The 21,119-nt window shown below is 44.8% G+C and overlaps 1 protein-coding gene across 17 annotated transcripts in view; it reads right to left on the reverse strand.

Annotated features, from left to right (window-relative positions):
- LOC124996960 (membrane-associated guanylate kinase, WW and PDZ domain-containing protein 1-like) overlaps positions 1-21,119 on the reverse strand; it is a 90,211-nt gene that overhangs the window by 13,583 nt on the left and 55,509 nt on the right. For 5 of the 17 annotated variants that reach the window (XM_047570438.1, XM_047570404.1, XM_047570521.1 and 2 more), the window contains 13 exons: positions 20,229-20,348; positions 18,309-18,497; positions 16,962-17,229; positions 16,621-16,668; positions 16,268-16,350; positions 15,695-15,733; positions 13,121-13,178; positions 12,817-12,926; positions 11,540-11,662; positions 11,093-11,278; positions 10,274-10,885; positions 3,586-3,620; positions 868-1,123 (listed from right to left, as the gene is read on the reverse strand). In XM_047570438.1, coding sequence (XP_047426394.1) covers positions 868-1,123; positions 3,586-3,620; positions 10,274-10,885; positions 11,093-11,278; positions 11,540-11,662; positions 12,817-12,926; positions 13,121-13,178; positions 15,695-15,733; positions 16,268-16,350; positions 16,621-16,668; positions 16,962-17,229; positions 18,309-18,497; positions 20,229-20,348 — 2,127 coding nt within the window. The remainder of the gene's footprint in view (positions 1-867; positions 1,124-3,585; positions 3,621-10,273; positions 10,886-11,092; positions 11,279-11,539; positions 11,663-12,816; positions 12,927-13,120; positions 13,179-15,694; positions 15,734-16,267; positions 16,351-16,620; positions 16,669-16,961; positions 17,230-18,308; positions 18,498-20,228; positions 20,349-21,119) is intronic. The other 12 variants (XM_047570539.1, XM_047570494.1, XM_047570530.1 and 9 more) reach the window with 10 other exon arrangements.

Consider the following 21,119-nt stretch of genomic DNA (forward strand, 5'->3'; position numbering starts at 1 on the left):
TTGTTTAGCGGCTAACAGTGTTAATATGGGCACTTTTAAACTTCACCGTAAGGCGAAGCGACCTGTATCTCTGCGTGACGTGCAGTGAAGCGTGGGCGCATGCTCTGTTGTCCATTTCTTGTTATTTTCAGCAGTCTGTGTGTGTGTGTGTGTGTACCACTGGCAAAAAGCGCAAATCGTCAGCTCCCACTTCCCAAGGACGCTCCTCTCTTGGAGGAAGACCCGTCACAGGATCAGTGGAGACTTAGTAAGCACAAAATTGTTTAGCAAACAAAGTCATTCACAGGCACAAAACCCACAGAGGTGTGCCCCGCGGTGGCCGCAATGAACGGAGCTACACGCGAAACCACGCGCAGGTCAATCCCCCGCAAACGTAGAAATGTGTTTGCCCCCCGAACCGCTCCGAGCACGGCAATCAGAGGCGGCGTGTTTCGGCTTCATCAGCAGGGCGTGACGATTCAATCAGAGGATGTTTTAGTTGAAATATTTCGCTCAGGCTCAGCAATTATCAGACGAATCTTGAAAATTGTCTGACCTCCATGTCTAATCACGGCATTCCCACAATAGGCCTCGTGTACAGCGCAGTTGAACAGGCATAGCAACAATTAAGTAGCATCCAATTTTATGAGTTCATAATGGAAAAAAAAAGCACCAGAACACAATAGCCTCGCACATTAATGCAGATATTTTTTTTAATCTATCTCAGATTATCTCAGCCCCCGCGATCCCAGTGAGGATAAGCGGTAGGCGAAGAAGATGATCTCAGGCTGTTTACACAAGCCACAACTTGTTGACTGTATCAACTCTATAATCAGATAAAATCTTCCAGAAACAGACATTAAAAAAAAATAAAAAAATTCCACTCACGTCGACTCTCGTACATGCTCCTGGACTGCGCCCAGATCTTAAAGGGATCCGGCTTCTTCTGGAGGGTGAGGGTGCCATCTGCAGGGTCCTGAGGGGGCAGGCCTGGCAGGGGCTGGGTGGGCGCAGCGGGAGTGGGAACCACTGCCTCGCTGGGCATGGCTGAGGGTGGGTGGCTGGGAGAATCGGTGTGGGCGCTGCGGTGGCTGCACACACTATGCTGGGAGCTGTTCTGGCTGTCCTTCCTTTCTAACTGGTGCTGGGGTGGACAGAAAACAGAGAGAGAGAGAAGAGCATGAGTTTAAAGGATGGGGGTGGATACACACAAATACACAGAAGATGTAGATGAGGGCAGAGAGAGAGAGAGAGAGAGAGAGAGAGAAGGAAAGAAAAACAGGTAAGAGCGATAAGTGAGTCAGTGACAAGTGTGAGATAGAGGACAAAAGAGATCAGTGAGAAAAGTGTTGGAGGACAAAGAGAAGGAAAAGGCGTCCAAGGTCATCTTTTTAAGATACTGCAGGAAAACATTTCTGACTGAAAACATCTGCTGGAGTGTGAGGAGAAATAACTTGGTTTCCATGGTTGCGAGACAGATTGAAATATGAGGGAATTTTAATGAAGAGAAATATTGCTTTTCATGAATCCCATGATTCTTTGTTTATTGCAGAAGGTCCTCTGCATGGAAACAGAATCAAGGTTGGCCTCGGCAGAAACGGGAATGTGTAAAATCTGGTTTGACAGGAAAAATCGTAAAAACCTCAAAGCGGAGGTTGCTTAAAATGTTTTAAAAAGGGAATGACAGCTTTTACGATGCGAGATATTTAGGACACATGGTAGCTCATGGTGGTGGGGGGAGAAAAAAAACCCTGCATACTACACTGTGCAGTGTTTTGACATTTCATAAGACTTCAAATGTCTGTTACTCAAACTACACTTCCTGCATCATATTTCATTTTGTCACCTGCGCCTCAAGCAACGCAGCCCTACTGACACCAACCCTCTGCACTGGTTTTGCATTTTTCAGTGGCTTGTATTGCGCTGCTGTGCACCTTTCATTTTCTGTAATCTGTTTATTCTGATTCTACAAACATAAAATGTATATACTGCCACGTTATTATTTACAGTTGCACATTAGAACCTCATAAAAAAATAAAAAAATAAATCAGCCTTGCTGAGAAAATGTAATTACTGACAGGGGAAAAAAAGGACAAATTTGACAACTGAATAATTTTTTTATCCGGTGTGAATAATAAACCAATGCATGAAACGGTCTCCCAGTCTCTCGCACTCATCACACCGTATGAGATTGAGGGTCAGCATTCCAGTAACGCTTCTTAATGAGGACATCAGCCAATGCAAAACTGACTTCTTATTTGATCACTGGAGACTTAAGAGCTTAATGAGTAGAGACAGCGCAGTCTCTTTTGCATATGGGAGTTTACTGTGAGCATCTATTTAGACGCTGAACTGGAGGCAAAGGGGTTGTTCTGGGATGACATGAAGCTGCATGCAGTGTGACATTTCACTGACATAACGCGGGGAGGGGGGTGGGACGGGCTTTTCCTCTACGTTGAGCTAATCCAGGGTGACAGCCAGGCAGGGCCACTATTGGTCCTACTCGACCCCCATGCAGCGCCCACCCTCCTCCACCCACCATGTGACCTGAATAGGTAACACCCACAGCTCTGACGGATACCATTCCAAACTAATCCTAATCCTAATATCCAGCCAGCTGAGTGTGTGTGTGTGTGTGGGTGTGGGGGGGGCTTTAATGTTGATCAAGAGTCATGAGGCAAGGTTTTCTTCCTCGGTGGGAATCGAACCCGTCGCCGACCTTGAATGAGCCCGCTCAAAGGAAACATCCTTCAGCTGCGACTCCCAGGGTGAAATAGGGTGACTGTAATTTAAAGCCACACCGGCGTCTCTCCTGACTCACTATTGATTTTTTTATCTGGTTGAGATGAGTCGTAAAAACGAGGAGGCATTTGCTCTTTAAACTCCTGAATAACTGCACTGTCCCCTAGGAGACCCCCGCGCTGCTCACAGAAGTCCTTCTGGCTCTTCGCCTTTCCTCTGCCTCTCTTATCAATCACAACCGCAAGTCGCACTGCAATCTGTTGCAATCTCTCCCCTAGCTTCCCCCGATTCCCCTCGTCCACCCCACTCTGGCATCATTGCCCTCTTCTCCCTGTGCGTTAGCCCCAGTGCTCCCTCTGTATCTGCGGGCTATCACAGTGATTCACTGCTGTGGGACAAAACGCTTCCCCTCCCTCGTCCTCATCTCTTTTGCCTTCCTTCCCTTCCTGCCCCGTCCTCCCATCTTCCCTCCGCTGTGGCTGCCTGCCCTCCTCAACAGCTGGTCACTGTTCCACTGTTCTGCTTAGGCTATGCTTAATCAGTCACCGGATGACAGCATGGCAGGAGCGGAGGGATGCAGAGGGAAAGCAAGAGAAGAGAAGAAGACAGCGCCGAGGCAAGGGAAGCGAAGAGAAGCTGTGACAGATAAAAGCATGCAACAACAATCAAAGTGACGGTTCTGAGAAAGACGTGAAAATGGATGACGGCAGCGGGGGAAATGGGAAGATCTGGACGCAGAACAGTAGGGGAAGAGTTTGATATCGCACGTCTGTGCCTTTTGTTCTTTAAATAGCACTCCTCTCTGTCAGGAGCAGGCGTGTGGAAATGCACACATTCAAGAGAGCAGAAGATCATGGTACTCACCACCAGCTTCGGGCTCCTCTTGGCCGGCACCACTCCTGCAAAACATCGGCAGAGAGACAGAGAGAGCATCAATGACCTGCGGTGCACTGCCCTCGTCCCGTCTGATGAAAAGCTCCCCGGGACAAACCGATGAGCCCTCGGTTCCTGCAGCAGAACGGAGCGCAACTGGCCAGGCTCTCTCGCCTCTTCCTCCCCCTCTCTGTTGCTTTCTCTCTCTGAGCAACACACTGCGCTAGGCTGCTCGCTAATCTAAGTGATCTCCTCCCCCTGTGCTGTGTCTCGCTCCACTCAGAGCTCTCACCCGTGCTATTGGAAGAGGAGCTACCGATGTGTCTGCATTAGACAGGCCGGCCGATGCTGCAGCAGCCTCGGACCGCCGCTACGAGCTACAGGTCCCTCACAGTCTGCTCGGCAGCCGTCTCCAAGATAGACGCGCCACAATATCCGCCACTAAGCACAGAGAAGGAGCTCAGCAGTTTGAGCATCATATAAAAGGATAGCCCGAGCTTCTGCCTTACTACGCACATCTTCAGAGCTGCTTCCTCTCCTCTCAACTCCACTGCTTTGCTCAAGGCTTACACCGAGAAGCTCATCTTCTCTCTGTGCCCCTTTTTTTTCCCTCGTTCCCTCCCCCTTCTCGTCTTTCCTTCACCACCACTCGTTCTGCCACACTTCCACAGTAGTTGACGTACTGTAGAGAGTTGCCGAGAAGATCAGTCTCATTTGTGCTAATTAAATATTAATACTGGGTGGCACTTCTCAGGGGAGATGATTAACAGCGTACCAGTGTAAGGGAATAATACGCATTCCCACTTCACTGCCTTTATTTGCATCCATTCGCTGTATAGATTCTTCTACATCAAACGCATTAATACCGACCACTTGACCCAGACCGCATCGGTTTCCCCAAAAAGTCAAATGTCACAAAGTTGTTACAGCTTCTGGAAAAACAGACAAACGAACACACGTGCGAGATGAGGCGGCGACAGCACAAGGCGTTGCCGTTGCCACGGCAATCAAGTAGTTCCATATGCAACGGCAGCAGCCTGCTTTGTTACATATAAGCAGTGAGCAGCAGCAGCACATCACATTTAAATTAATTGTAGGCCCCTGATCCGTTATGACGTCCTTCTCCTTCATTTTCTGCCATGGAGGCCAATGAAAATGTATTATTACCAAAGACTTGCGACGCCCATCGTGTACGGGGAGCATTAATGGGAGCGTTCCAGTGACATTAACACACGCAACAACATGCGAGCATCCATCTTAGGCTCTTTCTGCTGCACTGGCAAAAAAATCATTAAATGTTAAAATTCTCTGTTGCTGCAAAGCCCCTCTCTCCACACGATTCATAATTTATCCCTATTTTCTCCTCCTCTCTCTTTCTCTATCTCACACTCTCCCTTCCTCGGATTACGGGGTACGAGCGGGAACGTCTCAGGCCGCTGACGCGGTGGCTGATGTTTGGTTTTTTATTGGTAGCGTATTTGTGGGCGTGTCTTACACAGGAGACAATAATTGTGTTACAGCGGCAGGTAATGTGACCCTTGAACTCTAAATTGCTCAGTGTTGAAGGTAAGAGAAAAAACTTGGGAACATCCTCAGGAAACCTACAAATTATAAATGTGTAGAACCTGAATATAGCTGTGGCCGTACGGTTAAACATTTTGAACCTAAGGGGGTAAAAGTTCAGGGACCTAACTGTAAATTTGCTCACGTTGGCTTTTGTGAGCTAGAACAGCTGATTTACATCCCAGTGTGTGTGTTGATGCAGCATTTAAATCTACTTAACTCACTTAATCATTGTGATACTGTTGAAAATGTTGTACGTAAGCCCTAGCTGAATGTGGTTGAATGTGACTTTGTGTAACGCTGAAGCTCGTGAAATACAGTTGATGTGGGAATTGCATGTGCAGGCATGCATCCTCGAGGAAGCATCCATAAATACACGCATGCCATGCATATGTAATATCTGCATGGCAGGCACGCACAAAGGTGAGCGTTTATATACTGCACACAGACACACAAACACGTTGAGATTTAGATTATGCACCTGAGCCATAATCCTGCTATTTTTATTTTTTTTACACAGCTAAAGCTTCTGAATGAAGACAAAGCCAAGCTCAGTACCTGACGACAACACTCTCAGTTGACTCTGACTTAAAAAGGCCTCTTTTTTCTAATGCTGAGGCAAACTTGAGAGTGTCCATTATTATTAAAATGAGAACGGAAGCCAACAGATAGGAAGTGAAAGCAAGCAGCGTCGGTTAATTGTTGACCCAAGCAGCGCAAGACGCAAACGGAGTAAACGCTGAACAACGCCAGAGTCACATCATGACACACACAAAGGACTTCAAATAACACATATTATAAATTTGGCAATTTTAGCCCATGGAAAGTAGCGTATTTGCTCAAGAAGTTTAATAATTTGCGTGTACCAACGGTCAAGGACTGTTTCCGGGCGCATTTCTGTCTCCACTTGCCTCGTCACATGTCTCAAGAAAAGATATTGAATTTCAGAAACCTGGTGCTCTGTTATTGCTTTGCACCTGTTCAAAAACAATGAATGTACACTTTAGGCGTTTTTGTGCTGGTACAAAGCACGTGGTCATTCTTTCATCCTGGAGGGACAGCGCAGAGCGAGCTCTTTAAACAGAATCTGCAGCGCTGTGAATGTTCCATTATTTCAACGTGCTGCTGAAACCGTGGCCTTGGTGGGTCTATGAAAAGCCCGCGCAGAGTCCTTCCTCCAGGTTTACTATACATATGTACATAGTTAGAGGGCGTGCGACGTAAGCAACACTCTCTTTTGTGCAGCTAAACCTGTAAACATTTGTCCTTGCTCTACTTATAAGATTGTCCCATTATCCGACAGTGCTCTCTCTTCATCTCCTCTAAATTACACGGCCTCACCCCTCCCCTGCATCCGTCATCATCATATTTCATTCCTTCATTTTCCTCTACACTTTATTCCCCTCCTCTCTGTCTTTTCATTTTCTCTCTATTTTCTCTCCGTCTCTTGGGGGACAGGAGCGCCGTGCACGATTGTCATGGCAACAACGGTGGAAAAGGCAAGATGGAGGAGTCATAGCTGGCCTGGCCTCCTTTACAGAGGAGGATCCTGTGAGTGAGCGCGCCAGATGTTATCGTTAAAATTTTATTGGTTATTAAAGTAGTAGTAGATATTTAAGCAGATACCTGAAACGCCAACAGCCATTAGATCTGGAGGGGTGTAAACAATTAAGAAAAAAACACATTGCTTTCAGGTTTGAAAATATTCATCTAGCTAGACAAACCTTTGAGTCTACACTGCATTACTTGCTGCCTTCCTCTAGAAGTTTGATGACCACAAATATGCACCTAAAGAGACCGTTTGTTAAACAATCCAAGAAATGTGGATCAAAATGTGGCTCTGATAATTTCAAATACTTCTGTGGCAGATGTACAAAATGCTCCACAGTCTTCTGAAAAACCTGGATTTTTTATTTTTTTTCCCCACTTGTAAAGTTTCTGAATTTATTGTGTATCTACCTGAGATAAGCCACCAGCAAACTGTTGTGACAGCGTTCAGTTCAGTGCAGCTCTGCCTCAGAGCAATAGGAATAACCGGGTGTAGCGTAACAGAAGATGTTGTTCTGTCTTTGTTCTGTGCAGCTTATAACACAGCAAACTCTAGGGCTGTTTTTTAACTTTGCGCATATATATTAATAATTTTACCACAGAAAATGTCGCTCACGGGGACATATTCAAAATGAGAATCTAACTGTGGGAAACAAATAAAAACAAGGGTTTGAGAGGAAACGTCACTGATTGCCGCTCTGACCTTGTGCTTTGGGCCCCTTTCTTAAAAATGTACCCTGCTGACTCTGAGTCAGACGGTGCAGATTGATGAGTCACAGATGAACACAAGGTTTTCCCTTCCTCTAGCTGAAGTCCACCTTATCCTTTCCTCCTCCTCCTCCTCCTCCTCCGCCCGTGCATCTCAAAAAGCAATCCCCTCATATACGCTCCCCTCACTGAACTTCCAGTGCTGTTCAGCAATTCTCACACTCTCTTCTCTAATCCTCCACCTCCACTCTCCCTAAACATGATCCGTGGCTCTCCAATTTCCCATCCTCTATTTTCTTCTTATCGCAATCCTTTTAGTTCCCAGACCTCTTGTTTGTGAACAGTTCTGCAGCAGCTAGCAGTCACCTGAAAGGTCACAGTATCCTTATCAGACAAAAACATCAGGCTGAGAACTTGATCCATAGAGCTGTTATTATCAAGTGCAGCTTCAGCTAATGGTTTTTATTCATTTGTCATGTGTAGTTTGGGCTCATTTATCAGTGTCTAAATTAATAAATAAATAGTTGATTCCAGTCACATGTCATTTCACAGAGCGCCGGGTGCATTTTCCTAAATGGCATGCTTTGTCTGATCAGTTGTCCAAAACCTTAGGATGTTAAATCTAGAATAAGTTAAAAAAAAAAAAAAGGTCAAATTATCATACTGAACCAGGCAAGGAGCCATTCAAATGACCTGAAATCTAATTTTCTCTGACTAATAGTGTCTTTACACTGTACGATTATCAGAGTAAATGTCTGGAAGTCGCGACATCAGTCTGATAAAGTTTTAGTCCCATGGTGTGAGTCACACAGTGCTATTTTGATCCTACTTCTTTTGCCAGTGTTTGAATTTATGCTAGAGGCTCGGAGTGGTTTGTTAGCGTACACGGCGAGGTCGAGAGGTTCAGTTGGCGTCATGTAAATAGTCAATTTAGTCTTTATACGAGGTAAGGGCTGTGAGTCAAACCTGTGTGTGAATGCTCGTCCTGACTTCCTGTTATTTAGTCTTTAATGAGACATGTCTGATTTAAAAGTCAAACCTTAAAATAACAGAACAATCACGACCACTGACTGACTAATACGGAGATCGTGGTCTCATTCACGATCACTGTTTCCCCCTAATGCCTGTACTGGTATTATGGAACGTGGGCTGGTCGCCATTGAGAAATGTGTCATGCTTTACTGCACTATGGATCTTCAGGTTGTTATTGGAAGAAGCTTGTTCTAGACTCCAAAGAGGAAGTTAACAAAGAGCAAGCAAGGGGCCGGACGAGACTAAAACCCCGTCTGACTTTTAGTCACTGATGAGAGCTAACTGAAAGCTACAAGCTAATAGACACTAAGCTGGCTATCCTACTGTTGGACTAGTTGGTGATATTTGCTGGTTAGCTTCGGATTGCTATGTCTCGTGTTTTGACTATGAGCCACGTCATTACGAGACAGATTCATCAACTAACTAAACATCTTACGTGAGTAGTGTAAAAATGAATGTGTCCTAACCCTAATAAGGATTTATTGCTAAAAGGTATTTTATTCTAGTAGAATCCCTCCAAATATTTGTAGACATTTAAGTTCTTCTCTAAAACAAAAGACTAAATACATCTGCATACATTACACCATTTGTAGCGAAGCATTGCTAAAAAATGACTTTAGACAGCTCAGTTTGTCTAAATGCCAACCCCGTGGCTGCCTGTGGGTGTGTACTCTCTGTCCCCCATCACCTGGTCACTCCCCTGAGCCCACAGTAATGACAGGCTAACAGAGATGATCTACGCTGCTGTCAGTCAACCAGACTGCCCGACTCCTCCCTCCTATCCTTCCTTCTCATTCTTTATACCTCTCCCTCTGTGCTCTGGTATCAGGAATACTGCCCCCGCATCCATATTATTCTCTCCCTCTCTCTCTCTCTCTCTCTCTCTCTCTCACACACACACACACACACACAGGTCTGTATTGATGCTGACATTTAACACAATACAGCAGTGTTATTCCAGCAGCAGAGCACAAGGTCAGCTCATTAGAGGACATAATTGATGTGGGGTGCATATCCCAACCTGCCCCTTTCAGAAATGTGGGTCAGCCAACGTGAACGGCAATTTAGCAAACAATAAGGGCTGGACACAAATGGGGGACCTCGAATGTCATTCAGTGTCCAGGTGAATACTTTACACCTCGGCCACGCAATTTATTTGGTTGACATTTCGATGAGAAAAACATTTATCTGTGTGTCATTCCAGGCCATACCTGTATACCGTGCTGGTGTACGGGTGGTAGCAAGTAGCCTGAGACGTTAAGGAACCATTAAAAATCAGCAAACTTAAAAATCAGGATACTATTAACTTATTACGTTAACGACGAACGTTCCCAGGAGGCTATGAACGGGCTCAACCTTCACGACTCCTGACTTATCATATAGGCAACATGCGAAAGTGACAAATGACAAAGTCTCTGACATACGAGTCCCTGACCCAGTGTCCTCCTCTTCTCCTCCCTCTCATTCATCACTCATCCTCCCACTCCTTCCTGAACTCATCTGCTCATCCACCACCACCACCACCACCGCCGCCGCCACACTAGTTCTTCCCATCGTCTCTTCACCTCTCCTCACTCCTCGTTCCGTCCCATCCAGCGCGAGCATTTTCAACCTGCCACCCACTCTCTCTCTCCCTCGCCCCTCACTTTTCTCTCCTGCCTGTTCATTATGTCACTCGTTCTACGCTAGCTCTTGAAACCCAGCAGACAACAGTACATTGTTTTGTTTGAGTGTTAGATCTCACAGCCTTTCGTGTCAAAACTTCAGTCCCTGCAGCCATTTATCTACACCTGCTGAAAAATGCCAGACACCGACATGTAATACACACCTCTTTGCACCAGCATGGTGACTTCACTGCCTCTGGGACATTTGCTCAGCAGGTCCACCACCTGGTTGTGACTCATGTTTTGGACGTTCCTCTTGTTGACCTCCATCAGAATGTCCCCCTCTTTGAGGCCACGGCACCGTGGATAGTCCACTATCTGCTTGACCCTCTGCCCTCCTCCCGTCAGGCTGTCGGCGATCGTGAAGCCAAAACCTTTGTCTCCCTTCTCCATGTGGATGGTGATCAGCTCGGGCTGGGTGGCTATGGACGAGGCCAGGGTGACCACATCGCTGGAGTAGCCATGGGAGCCATTGGACGCCACCTCGGCTGAGGGGCTGTGTGGCCGTGGCTCGCGCATGCCGTTAATGGGTCCGGATTGGCTGGAAGGCGATTCAAACGTCTCTTGTCCGTTAACAATGATGGGCTCCTTGTCTAGGATGGCCACTGAGGTCACGAGGCTAGTGTTTGGGTCGTCGGGGTCAAAGGGCAGCGGGTAGCCACGGCACAAGGCCAGGTCCACCATTGAGCCGATGGGGATGGACTGGAAGATCTTCACCACCTGAGCGTGGGTGTAGCCCAGCACAATGGTGTCATTCACACTGACTATCACATCACCTGCACGAAGGAAGAGCATGCCGTTAGAAAGTAAGTCCTTCACACAGCTGAAAAACAGAAATCAGGTCAAACTCAAATTACACAGTTTGCGGTGTATTTGTCTACAGTGATGGGGACATTTCTGTGAAATTAAATGATGTAAATGAGCACCACCGTTGTAGCTGAATGAAAACAGTGCCCCCTGTGGTCGGTGTTCGTGTACTGCACCTGTCTCCATCTTGCCATCCACAGCAGCAGGCCCGTCCAGCACCAGACTTTTGATCTGCAGAAACTCATCCGGCTCGTCGCCTCCGACCACGGTGAAGCCAAAGCCACGGCGGCTTTTCTTCAGCTTTGTGTTGATGAAGGTTCCTTTCAGCTCCGCTGGGTTTCTTGTGAAGAAAGGTTTCCCCCCTGCAGGGCATGGAAGAATTAACTCTTATCTTCATGTGCATTCTTGTGTATTACAATCAACACATTTAATCTTATTTCTCAGATCAGCTTTTGCAGACTGCATTTTCATATGTGGAAGGTAAGGATTCCTCAAATGGCTGCTAAGACCAACAATGGAATTTATTGTATTTTCTTGCTGCTTGTACATTTTCCACTTGCGTTATAGTGCATGAATTGATACTAATGCAACACATACAGGGGTTTATAAACATAAAGATTTACGTTTGACTCCTGCAGGGCCGGGAGGTAGAGTTGGTGGGACTTGTGGGTCCCTGTAGGTCTCCAGGTGGTTCGGAGCATAGCTTCCCAGTGGTGCTGCAGCTGAGGAGTGCTCCTCTATCCACTCTGCACAGACACAATCCTCCACGCGTTAATCCACACACACTCAAACGTAAAACGTGTATTTACATGAGATACGACTGCACACATACACAGACACAGACACTGAGCTTAAAGCAAATACTACACACAATTGGCACATGATTCAGTCGCTATCAGCTCTTCATTTATCGTTGTCTATACTATTATTTGTCATAGTTTGTCCCTGTTCCCATTACTTAATGTTGTTGTTTTAAAAAAGAAATAAACTATATCATGTCTCAGCAGTTACAATGCAAAAATAATACAATGATTGGCGGGTGCGGTTGAATGTTGTGAGTTTGATGTCACCACTCGGCAAAATGGAGTGTTAAGGGGATATAAGTATTAAACATGAGTCTTAGTGCTGTCAAACTAATGAATAATCGGTAGCTGATGTCACCTCTACCTCTACTACTATTTGACTATGGGATGTGTAAAAACAGAGGGTCACATACAGGCAGTGAGTAGAGCATTTCTGTTCTTTTAGATTTTGACTAACTAGCAATGTTAACGGTATATTTAATCAGTTATTAAAAGTTAATGCTTTAAATATACTCAGGGATGTATAGAAAGCTATTAATAGATCAATGCTGGACTGATTAAAGCTTAAAATGATAAATACAATGTGTAAGGTTATTATTTTAGTTTGGTTTTCAGATGATTATTTATTATTTTTTTATGACTGAGGAGTAGCAAGCTATCATTATCATTATTATTTATTTTACAGTGGTTGTTATTCATGTTGTTTTACTGCACTGTCATGAACCGGTATCGTTTATAACCTCAGGGCTAAATTAAAAACCTCTCCCTCGTGTTTTCATGGTAACACAAATTAAATGATCAAATACAACATGGCATAGAGCATTTATGATCGTAACTCACGTAAATTAAAACCTCATCAACAACCACGACGCCGGGGCTTGGGCCAGCTTTAGTTTCGTAAAACCTCCAGAGAGGATCAAGGTTTGACTTTTTGATTATTTTTTTTTTGGTTATTTTTATTATGTATAGACAAGGTAAATGAAGTCATGTCAAGTCTGGCCGAAACCCCGGAAAGCACCAGACGGAAGTAGAAGGACATGACACTGACAGACATGAAGAAAGAAAGAAATGGTGCCGTGCCAGGGCAGGAAACGAACCTCGAATATACCGCTCACCTTCTGGAGGCTGCGGCTGCTGCTGCTCCAGGATTTTTCTACGCCGCGCCTCCACCACTGGGTTTTCATACTGCGTCTTCCTGTTTATGTGACTGAGAAACAGGGGCACAGGGAAAGGAGACAAAAGGGCGAAGTGAGGTTAGGGGAAAGGGCACAGCTCTTGTGTATAAAATGTCACGTGTGCTCTTATCGATGTGTTCTTAAAAAGACTTGCGGGAGGGTCTTTAATTTGGAGGAACCCCGTTTGTCTTTGTGAGGTGATGCATCAATAAGATAATTAGCTTACTCCACGTAGTACACGCCGTACACTGGGTCGTCTATTCTCTCCCATCCCGGAGGCAGCTCTGAAATACACAAGGTGCACAGCATTAGACAACACTTTTACTTTGGTTATTAGTGGAGCTAAGTGAGGTAGTATGGCGGTTTACCATGTCCAGATGTTGTTTTGGATTCTCCCAAACAATAACATCAGGTACAAAATAACATTTTAACTACCACACAACACGATCCTTAATGGGCGTTCCTATTTTACTTCGAAAGCAACCCTTTTTTCTTTTATTGTGTTCCTGAAATTCCAGTTGTGGTTAAGAACTTGCAGCACTTTTAAATTCTTTCTTTACATTTTCTGTTTAATTGAGTAAGTGAAAGCCCGTTTGGAGCCTGAAGTGTCTCTAACAGGCAGAGAAGATTCTAGTTGCGCCAGCGGTGCATATTTATCTCTGATCAACACGTCAGACCTATCAATGATAACGACCTCCCCTGCTGCCAACCACCACTTTTACTGCACTCATTATGATCAAAAGCACGAGTAAAAACTGAAATACAACAGTATCTTCGAAAGAGTCTATATGGGAAAGCAGAATGCAGACCATAGGTCTGGTCATTTAAAACACTGTAAAAAACTAAATGTCAGCATAGCATCCTCAGCTCAGTCACTCAGCCCGCCTCTGTGCACACACCCAGACACACTGTACGCACACGCTACCCTGCTCCACGAGAGGAGGCGGACAGATGAGGCCTATTAAACTGACACATTCCCATTAAGATGTTGGCATCAGCGCTGCTCCTCACAGTATTTGATTTCACACAAAGACATTACCTCTTTGTGTTCCTGTGGGCTTCTCCCAAGTCCAGTAAACACTTTTATAAAAGATTGGATTTCACAATCAATAATCACAGACTGTCTGCATCGGAGCAGCCAGCAATGTTAAAGGCATGCAGCCAGACATTGGAAGTCTTGTTTGAGACTGAGCTCTTGTTCCATTACGGGGTTGTTTGCGCGACTTGCAAATGGGATAAGAGTCGGCAGCTGAGCAATTTGCGAGTCTGTGAAGTGACCCTTACGGACACAGAGTATATCAAACTGTGTCCTCAGCATCACATGATCCAAATAGCGCATACCGGGCAACTGACTCATGACGCTCATGCTACGTTCTGTGAAGGTGTAAACATGACTTTTATTACACCAAAAGCACACTTTGTGAGCCCAGATGTCCTAAAAAACACAACCTTTTGGCGAGGATTTTGGCTAGGAACAAAGGCTGAGTGTGATCAACAACATATAACTAAACCACACAGTGGACTTCACAGGACTACATGTAATCAACTAAAGCTGTGTGGCTCCGTTACAAACTAAAAGCCTACAGGGACCTTTGGCGAGCAGAGCAAGAACTGTAATAAAAACCCACAGGGAAAAATATTATTGTAGTTATTTCTGTCACAGACACAGATATAACTATTAATATAATTGATCGAGAGCGTTTCCACCATTTGTTTTATTCGCCATTTTGAAACTGAAAGACAGATCCAAAGAAAATCGATTCAAATGCATTTTGATTAAAAACCACCCTGCTGGCCTCTCAGAGAACACATATTGTTTGGTTTATACTTAACGTTTCTCAACCAAACCTGGCGGGGCTTGCCAAATTGAACGCCGCTGCAGATTGTTAACAAACAAACGGTTTTGCCAAAGCTGGGCAACCACAGATGTAATTGATGAAATTCATTCTTAGGTTTGCAACCATTCCAGTGGGCTACCACTGCCAGTGGGGCCATAATAAATAGTATCAGTTACACGTGTGTTTTACCTGCTTTCACATGTCAAATGGACACTATCAGCAGGTTCTGTAATAAGGAAAGAGACACACAACAGAAATCCGACTGACTACAGAAAGTCAAGGGCTCCAGGCATAAGTGAGAGTTGTTGTCCATTTTTGGAGGGAGCTGAAACTCTGACACTTTTGCAAATTGGATACACGGGCAAATTAATTGGAATAATCTTTTTCTCTGATATGAAAACATAAATGTGAGTTGGAGAATTTTATTTCTGGGAAAGTTCCTGGAGATTAGCAGTCGGTCTGAAAGCAAGGGTAAAAATAACTTCCCAGAACTGAATTCCTCTTTTCCCTGGAAATACATCTGTGGAAGGCCTTAATGAACCCACTGAAACTCTAGATTACTTTTTTTTATGGTTTTATGAGGTCTTCATTCATTCTTGTTCGTTTACAGTCACAATGCCATTATAGCACATTACCACCACCAGCTGTCGATATGTGCCACCGCTTTCTGCAGCTGAGACAAGCATCGATTGCATCAATACTTTGCTTGCAGCATGCACAGCATGAGCCGCTGGAGCACAAAGTCCAAATATTATAATATTGCTCTAAAGCACCACTCACGGTTCTCGTAACTGAATCAGAAAAATATCCTACTCTGGCCCTCTTACAGAATACAGCAGCTCACATTTCGTTTGAGATCATCTCCTATTAAAGACGTTGATGTTTGAAACACCGTTATCTTAATCCGGTGGAAGGTACCCAGCTGAAAGCTTGGCTTTGAACCAAAACATTTAAAGCCTTACCTAGATCAGTCTCCAGCTCTTCAGTATGTATCCCTTCTTCTCCAAGGTGAAAGCAGGATGAAACAAAGAAAACAAAATGAAGAATAGAAAAGGGATGGATAGTAGGGGAGAGGTGGGGATAGAGAAATCAAGGACAAATGAGGAATGAGCAAAGTGACAGTCCAGAGGAAGGCAAGAGGGGAAACAGAGAGCCCTTAGAAACTGATAATCAAAGAGAATAACATCTAAAAAACAACCTGAGCCATCTAGAGAAAAGTGCCACTTTCGGTTTCGCCACTTGATGGTGCAATTTTGCAATTTGTGCCATGAATGAAGTGTCCTTTGGAATTTAGCAGATGTTTATGTGGCAGTTACATTTAAATAGGCTTGACGACAGCAGCATTTACAACATGACAAATGTAGGACATAATTCCGATCAACAAATCTTGCAATCGAAACCAGATCAAAGTACTAAAAACACTACTAGAAATCAGCCCCATGTTGGAGACCACAAGCACCACCTACTGTTTCCAAACGACTACAGAGAAGTGTGAAAGCATACTTTGAATTTGTAAATGACGTCTAGACATTTACCATCATCGTCACACTCTTCCAAAGGCCTGGAGGCTTTGTCTCTACACCGAGGATCCAGCCATGATGTGGTCTTTGTGTTGTGGCTTTGAGGAAACAAACAAGACAACAGAATAATTCAGCGCAGGCCGTCAAACTGACACATAAAAGCACAGCAGGGGCGCGTGGATGCATCAATAAGAATTAGAGCAAAAAAAAAAAAAGGATCAGCATGTTTACAGAGGACAAGAGGCGTCTGCTGCAAACAGGAATGAAAAGAGTGACAAAGACAGGATATCAACAAAAACAACCTGACTATTCCCGCTACTCTTAAACAAGAACATACAGTAATTCATTGATAGCAGAAGTGAACATACAAGCTCTGAAAACACACAGCCATGTCCTGGTGGTGTGCCTTTGCCGTGCTGCAGAGAGGACAGAGAAGTGGAGGTAGTCAGGTGATCAGGTTGTGATCTCCTTTTGAGATCGGGACATGCAGGGATTAACAGGAAAGCAGTGGCACCCAGGGGGCTGGGCAGGTTGGCTGGGGAGGCCTAAAAACCAAATCATTGGGGAAGACAAGCCACTGGACGAACAAAAGGGATAATAGTGCAGGTGAAACACAGAAAACACCAACTACAGCATGAGCTATGGTGAGAAATGCTTACTCAGGCAGTGTGTTCAGAGGATTAATCTGTTGCAGGCTGTTGATACATACTCTATGAAGTAAAGTTCTCCGTTCTCCGTGTAGGCCATCTCCCAGTTTTCAGGCAGCGGTCCCAGCGGGTCTTCTGGAGAGACCTGCGGCTCTGCGAGGGTCTGCTGCCCGCTTTCTGCGGTGGAGGCGGCTGCATTGTTCAGACCAAAGGGTGGAGCATTTTCACGTGCAGGGTACGGCCGGAGGATGCCGCCGCGGCTCTCATCCTGGTCATTAGGGTTACCTGTGCACAACAAAGGAGAGGGGAAGAGACTACGCACTAAGGATCCTGGGTAACGCAACAACCACAACACGGAACAAGAACAAAAAAAAGAACAAGAACACAGTTTACGCCTCATGCATGCATGAAAAGAACAGGGAAAAAAGCAGGAAACTTTAGCCACGCCAAATTCCCTGCACTTCACCTTCCCCCTATTCTAAGTTTGGTTGCCGCCCACCTCTACTCTAATCAAAAGGGCCACAGGAATATGCTAATTCTTTCAGCAGCAGCCTTTCCTAAACTCATTCTGACCCCCGCCCGTTTTTACCACTCCACACACACATAAGCCTCCGAGCTATCCCAACCCCCATTCCCGTTTTACTCTCCAGTCTCGGCCAAATATCCTCCAACACTTCCGTGGGCCTTTCAGGGTTGATCAAATGCAAATTCAACACTCTGGCAGCCTGGCCGGGGGACACAGAGAGGGCATAGATTCACAGCATTGAGGAAAAACCCACCATCTCCTGCACCTAAAACAGGATAGATCTCTAAGAAGAGAGGAAAAGAACGGAGGCTTTGGCTTTTAAACCTCATAATGTCATCCTTTTCCTGTTTTTTTTTAATTCATATTATAGAATAACTTTACATAAGCACAACAGATTTTAAATGTGCTGTCATGTAACAGGCAGGTCACAACCTTTTATCATCTGGCCCACTGAAAGCATTAATGAAAAACCTACAAAAGTAAGATACAGACATGGATGTATACAAGGATCCGCAGAGAAAAGTACAAATCTTGTGAGCGTAAATGACTTCTTCCCCGTCTACACCCCTCCTCACAGGCAGATGGCAGTGTTTGGAAGAAGAAGAGGAATCAGCATCACAAAGACATGATGTAACCGCCAGACACACATCACCGCACGACAGAAGAGAATCATAAACATACACACATTGTCTGTCCTCTCCTGTATTCCTCATCTTTCACACAGAGAAGCTCCTAAACAAGCATCCAGTGGAGAGCAAACGCAGCACAGGTGGAGAATACTACACATTCAGAGACCAAGAATAGCTGCAGAAGCAGAAACTTCAGCAAACAGAGAGGAAGAGAGAGATGTAGAGGGGCTGGAGAGCTGCAGCGGTGCCCTCACCTGTAAAACTGTTGTTCATTTCCGTGGCCTGGTCGTCATCATCGTCGTCAGCAGGCACTACGCGGGCGTTTTGCATGTCATTGTAGGACTTGGTGCGTGGTGGGGTGGACTGACGGGAACCTGCATCACTGAGAATCACTGTCCCAATGATGGGCTGCCTTGGCGGCTTGGGGGTCCCATAATAGTTACCTAGGCAACAAGAAGGTCATTAGCATGCTTGAGAGAGACACAGAAGGAGGGAGAAGGAAAAACGGAGACGGAGAGAGGAAGCCGGGGACAAAAACAGGCAGCGCGGGGGGGACAGAGAGATAGCAGGCACAGCATCTATGAAATGTCCTAATCTCTTATGCTGAGAGGAAAGAGACATAAAGCTGGATCACAATGTGACTACGAATCATTGAAATAAGCAGCCGTGCTAAAGCAAAATGATTCCAGTTTGTATGTGAGGTTATACGGCTGTATTGTCTGGACTCTGAAAGCACATTTAGAAAGACAACAGATCAGATCACAACATCCAACTTGTTCTAGTGACCTTTTTTCAGACAGAAAATGTTGTTTATTTAGTCAGTGCTGCAGGCAAAGGCCAAAACATATTTGTATGTCTTCTGTGGTGTTCTGGGGCTAAAATGTATTGCATTCTACATACAGTGATGCTAATAAATGATAATGTGTATTTTGTAAACTGTGCTCAAATGCTTCTTTAGTGCAAGTTTTTTGTATGTTTGTTTTTTTTTTTTTTTTTTTTTTTTAAAGAAGCACATTTTATCTATCCATTCCCTATGTAGCCAGTATAGCTTAGCATAAGGATGGTAAACAGCTAGACTGGTAACAATACACACTCATGAGACAGGTTCACTTATCTGTTATGTCTATTTTGTATTTGTTTGACCTACACAAAAGCCAAAGTTTACATAGGTATATATATACACATTTTAACATTCTTGCAAAAATGTCAGTGACAGAGCAACACAGTCGCTATAATACAGTAGGTCGCAAATTAGCTTAGCTTCGTTTAGCTCAGCACTGGAGGAATAGATGTCTGGCTGCGTCCAAAAGAAAAAGGATCATTTGTGCTAGCAGAGCAAGATGCCACGTTTGGTTGGATTTGGACAGGGCTAGGCTAGCGGTCTCTCCCAGTCTCAAGGCTTTATGCTAAGCTAAGCTAACCAGCAAATTTAGGCTAGAAAGATAAGAAGCGCATAACTAGCCCTTGAATTTGACCATATCACCTCTCTAAATTTTCTGTCAACTCTCTGGCTATTACCTCATAAACAAAATACCACTGCACAAATACTGTTTGGAAAATACTTCCAGATATCACAGTCAAACGTGGCTGTTTGCTTTTTTTTTTTTTGCTTAAAGTAATAAAAATAATCTGTTCTTCTTCCAGTTCTCTGGACTTAACAGACACAGACACAGACTCCTGCGGACAGGTATTTGACATTGTCTGCGTGAAAGGGAGAAACGTGCCAACACACAGCAGAACCGGTGCCAAGCAGATTAATGTCGTAACATCCTCTCTCCAGCACCATGCACACAGTCACCACACACACACACACACACACACAAATCAGACTTAGCCCTGTGTAACACACAGCCTCACAAACAAACACACTCATGCGCATGTGTTTTACACACACAGGTTTTTGTCAGTATGAGACTTAGCGCTGCACAACACTGTCCTAATCAGAGTGAGAGGGGCAGATGTGGAGTGACCTGCTGTCTCCTGGATGCATCTTCCCCCATCATGCACAGTCTAATCAGAATCAACTGAGTGCATGGTCTCACAGCCTGCCTGCATGTAGGAAAAAATATATTTTGATGGCTGCATGCTCGCTGTGTCTGTGGAGAATGGGGACACCTGCGCTATCATGAGTCACATCGAGTGCCAGTTATGATCATTATCATCGCGAGCCTCACCGTCATACGTTCCTATTTCCAGTAGTGTGCCACTCTCCTCAAGCTCTAGGAAGTCCTCCACAGAGAGGAAGTTGTAATCCACCCCTGGGACCTCTCCGTCTCGAGGGGGGCGGGTTGTACCTGTGGAAAAGAAAAAGAAAAAAAAATTTAACTTGCCTGCCAATTTTTATATTCAAATCATGTGTTCACAGGAGATTGAAGGTGAAATCGGAATTTTCCCGACGAAGACGTTCAGTGCGCTTCTCTCACAACAACGACACCACCGACCATTAATGTTCAAATGCAGCCACAATGCCAATATTCATTCAGCTGTTAGAGATGATGACCGGCCATGAGGAAGGGCTCTGAAATGAAGAGGGTGTGATTGTAATTCAGCGTCGTCACTGGAAGCACGGCGTCTATTGAGTGGCTGCGAATATTATGTCAGGAAATTAAATCAAGGCTCACATCTCCAGCTATCTCTCTGCCTCATGGGAGACTGCTGCCTGCTAGGTTAGGAGATAAAATAAAGGTCACTTTTAACAATACACTAGTCCTCGTACTCTTATCAATCTATCAGTTTCTTCATGGTAAGCCTCAAAATGTGAAATGAACTGACATGCTATTACAGCAGTAAGCTGTTATTGATTGTCAAAGCTCAACTATTCCTGTTAAAACTGCGCACTCACTCCATTCAAAGGTGTTGTTTGATTTAACTGCAGTACAATAAAGGCTTTTCAGTTTGAGACAGTATAAACCACAACTCTTTCTTTAGTGTTGTGAAATCACAGAAAGCACAACACTGTGAAACTCCGTGAATCACATGTCCAATACGACTCTCGATCAAATCTTTGGTTTCAGAATCTGTTAAAGGGTAAACAGTCATCAACATTTTCCTTGATGGCCCAACTG

This window comes from Mugil cephalus, chromosome 1, assembly GCF_022458985.1.
Source record: "Mugil cephalus isolate CIBA_MC_2020 chromosome 1, CIBA_Mcephalus_1.1, whole genome shotgun sequence".
NCBI classification, from domain to species: Eukaryota; Metazoa; Chordata; class Actinopteri; order Mugiliformes; family Mugilidae; genus Mugil; species Mugil cephalus.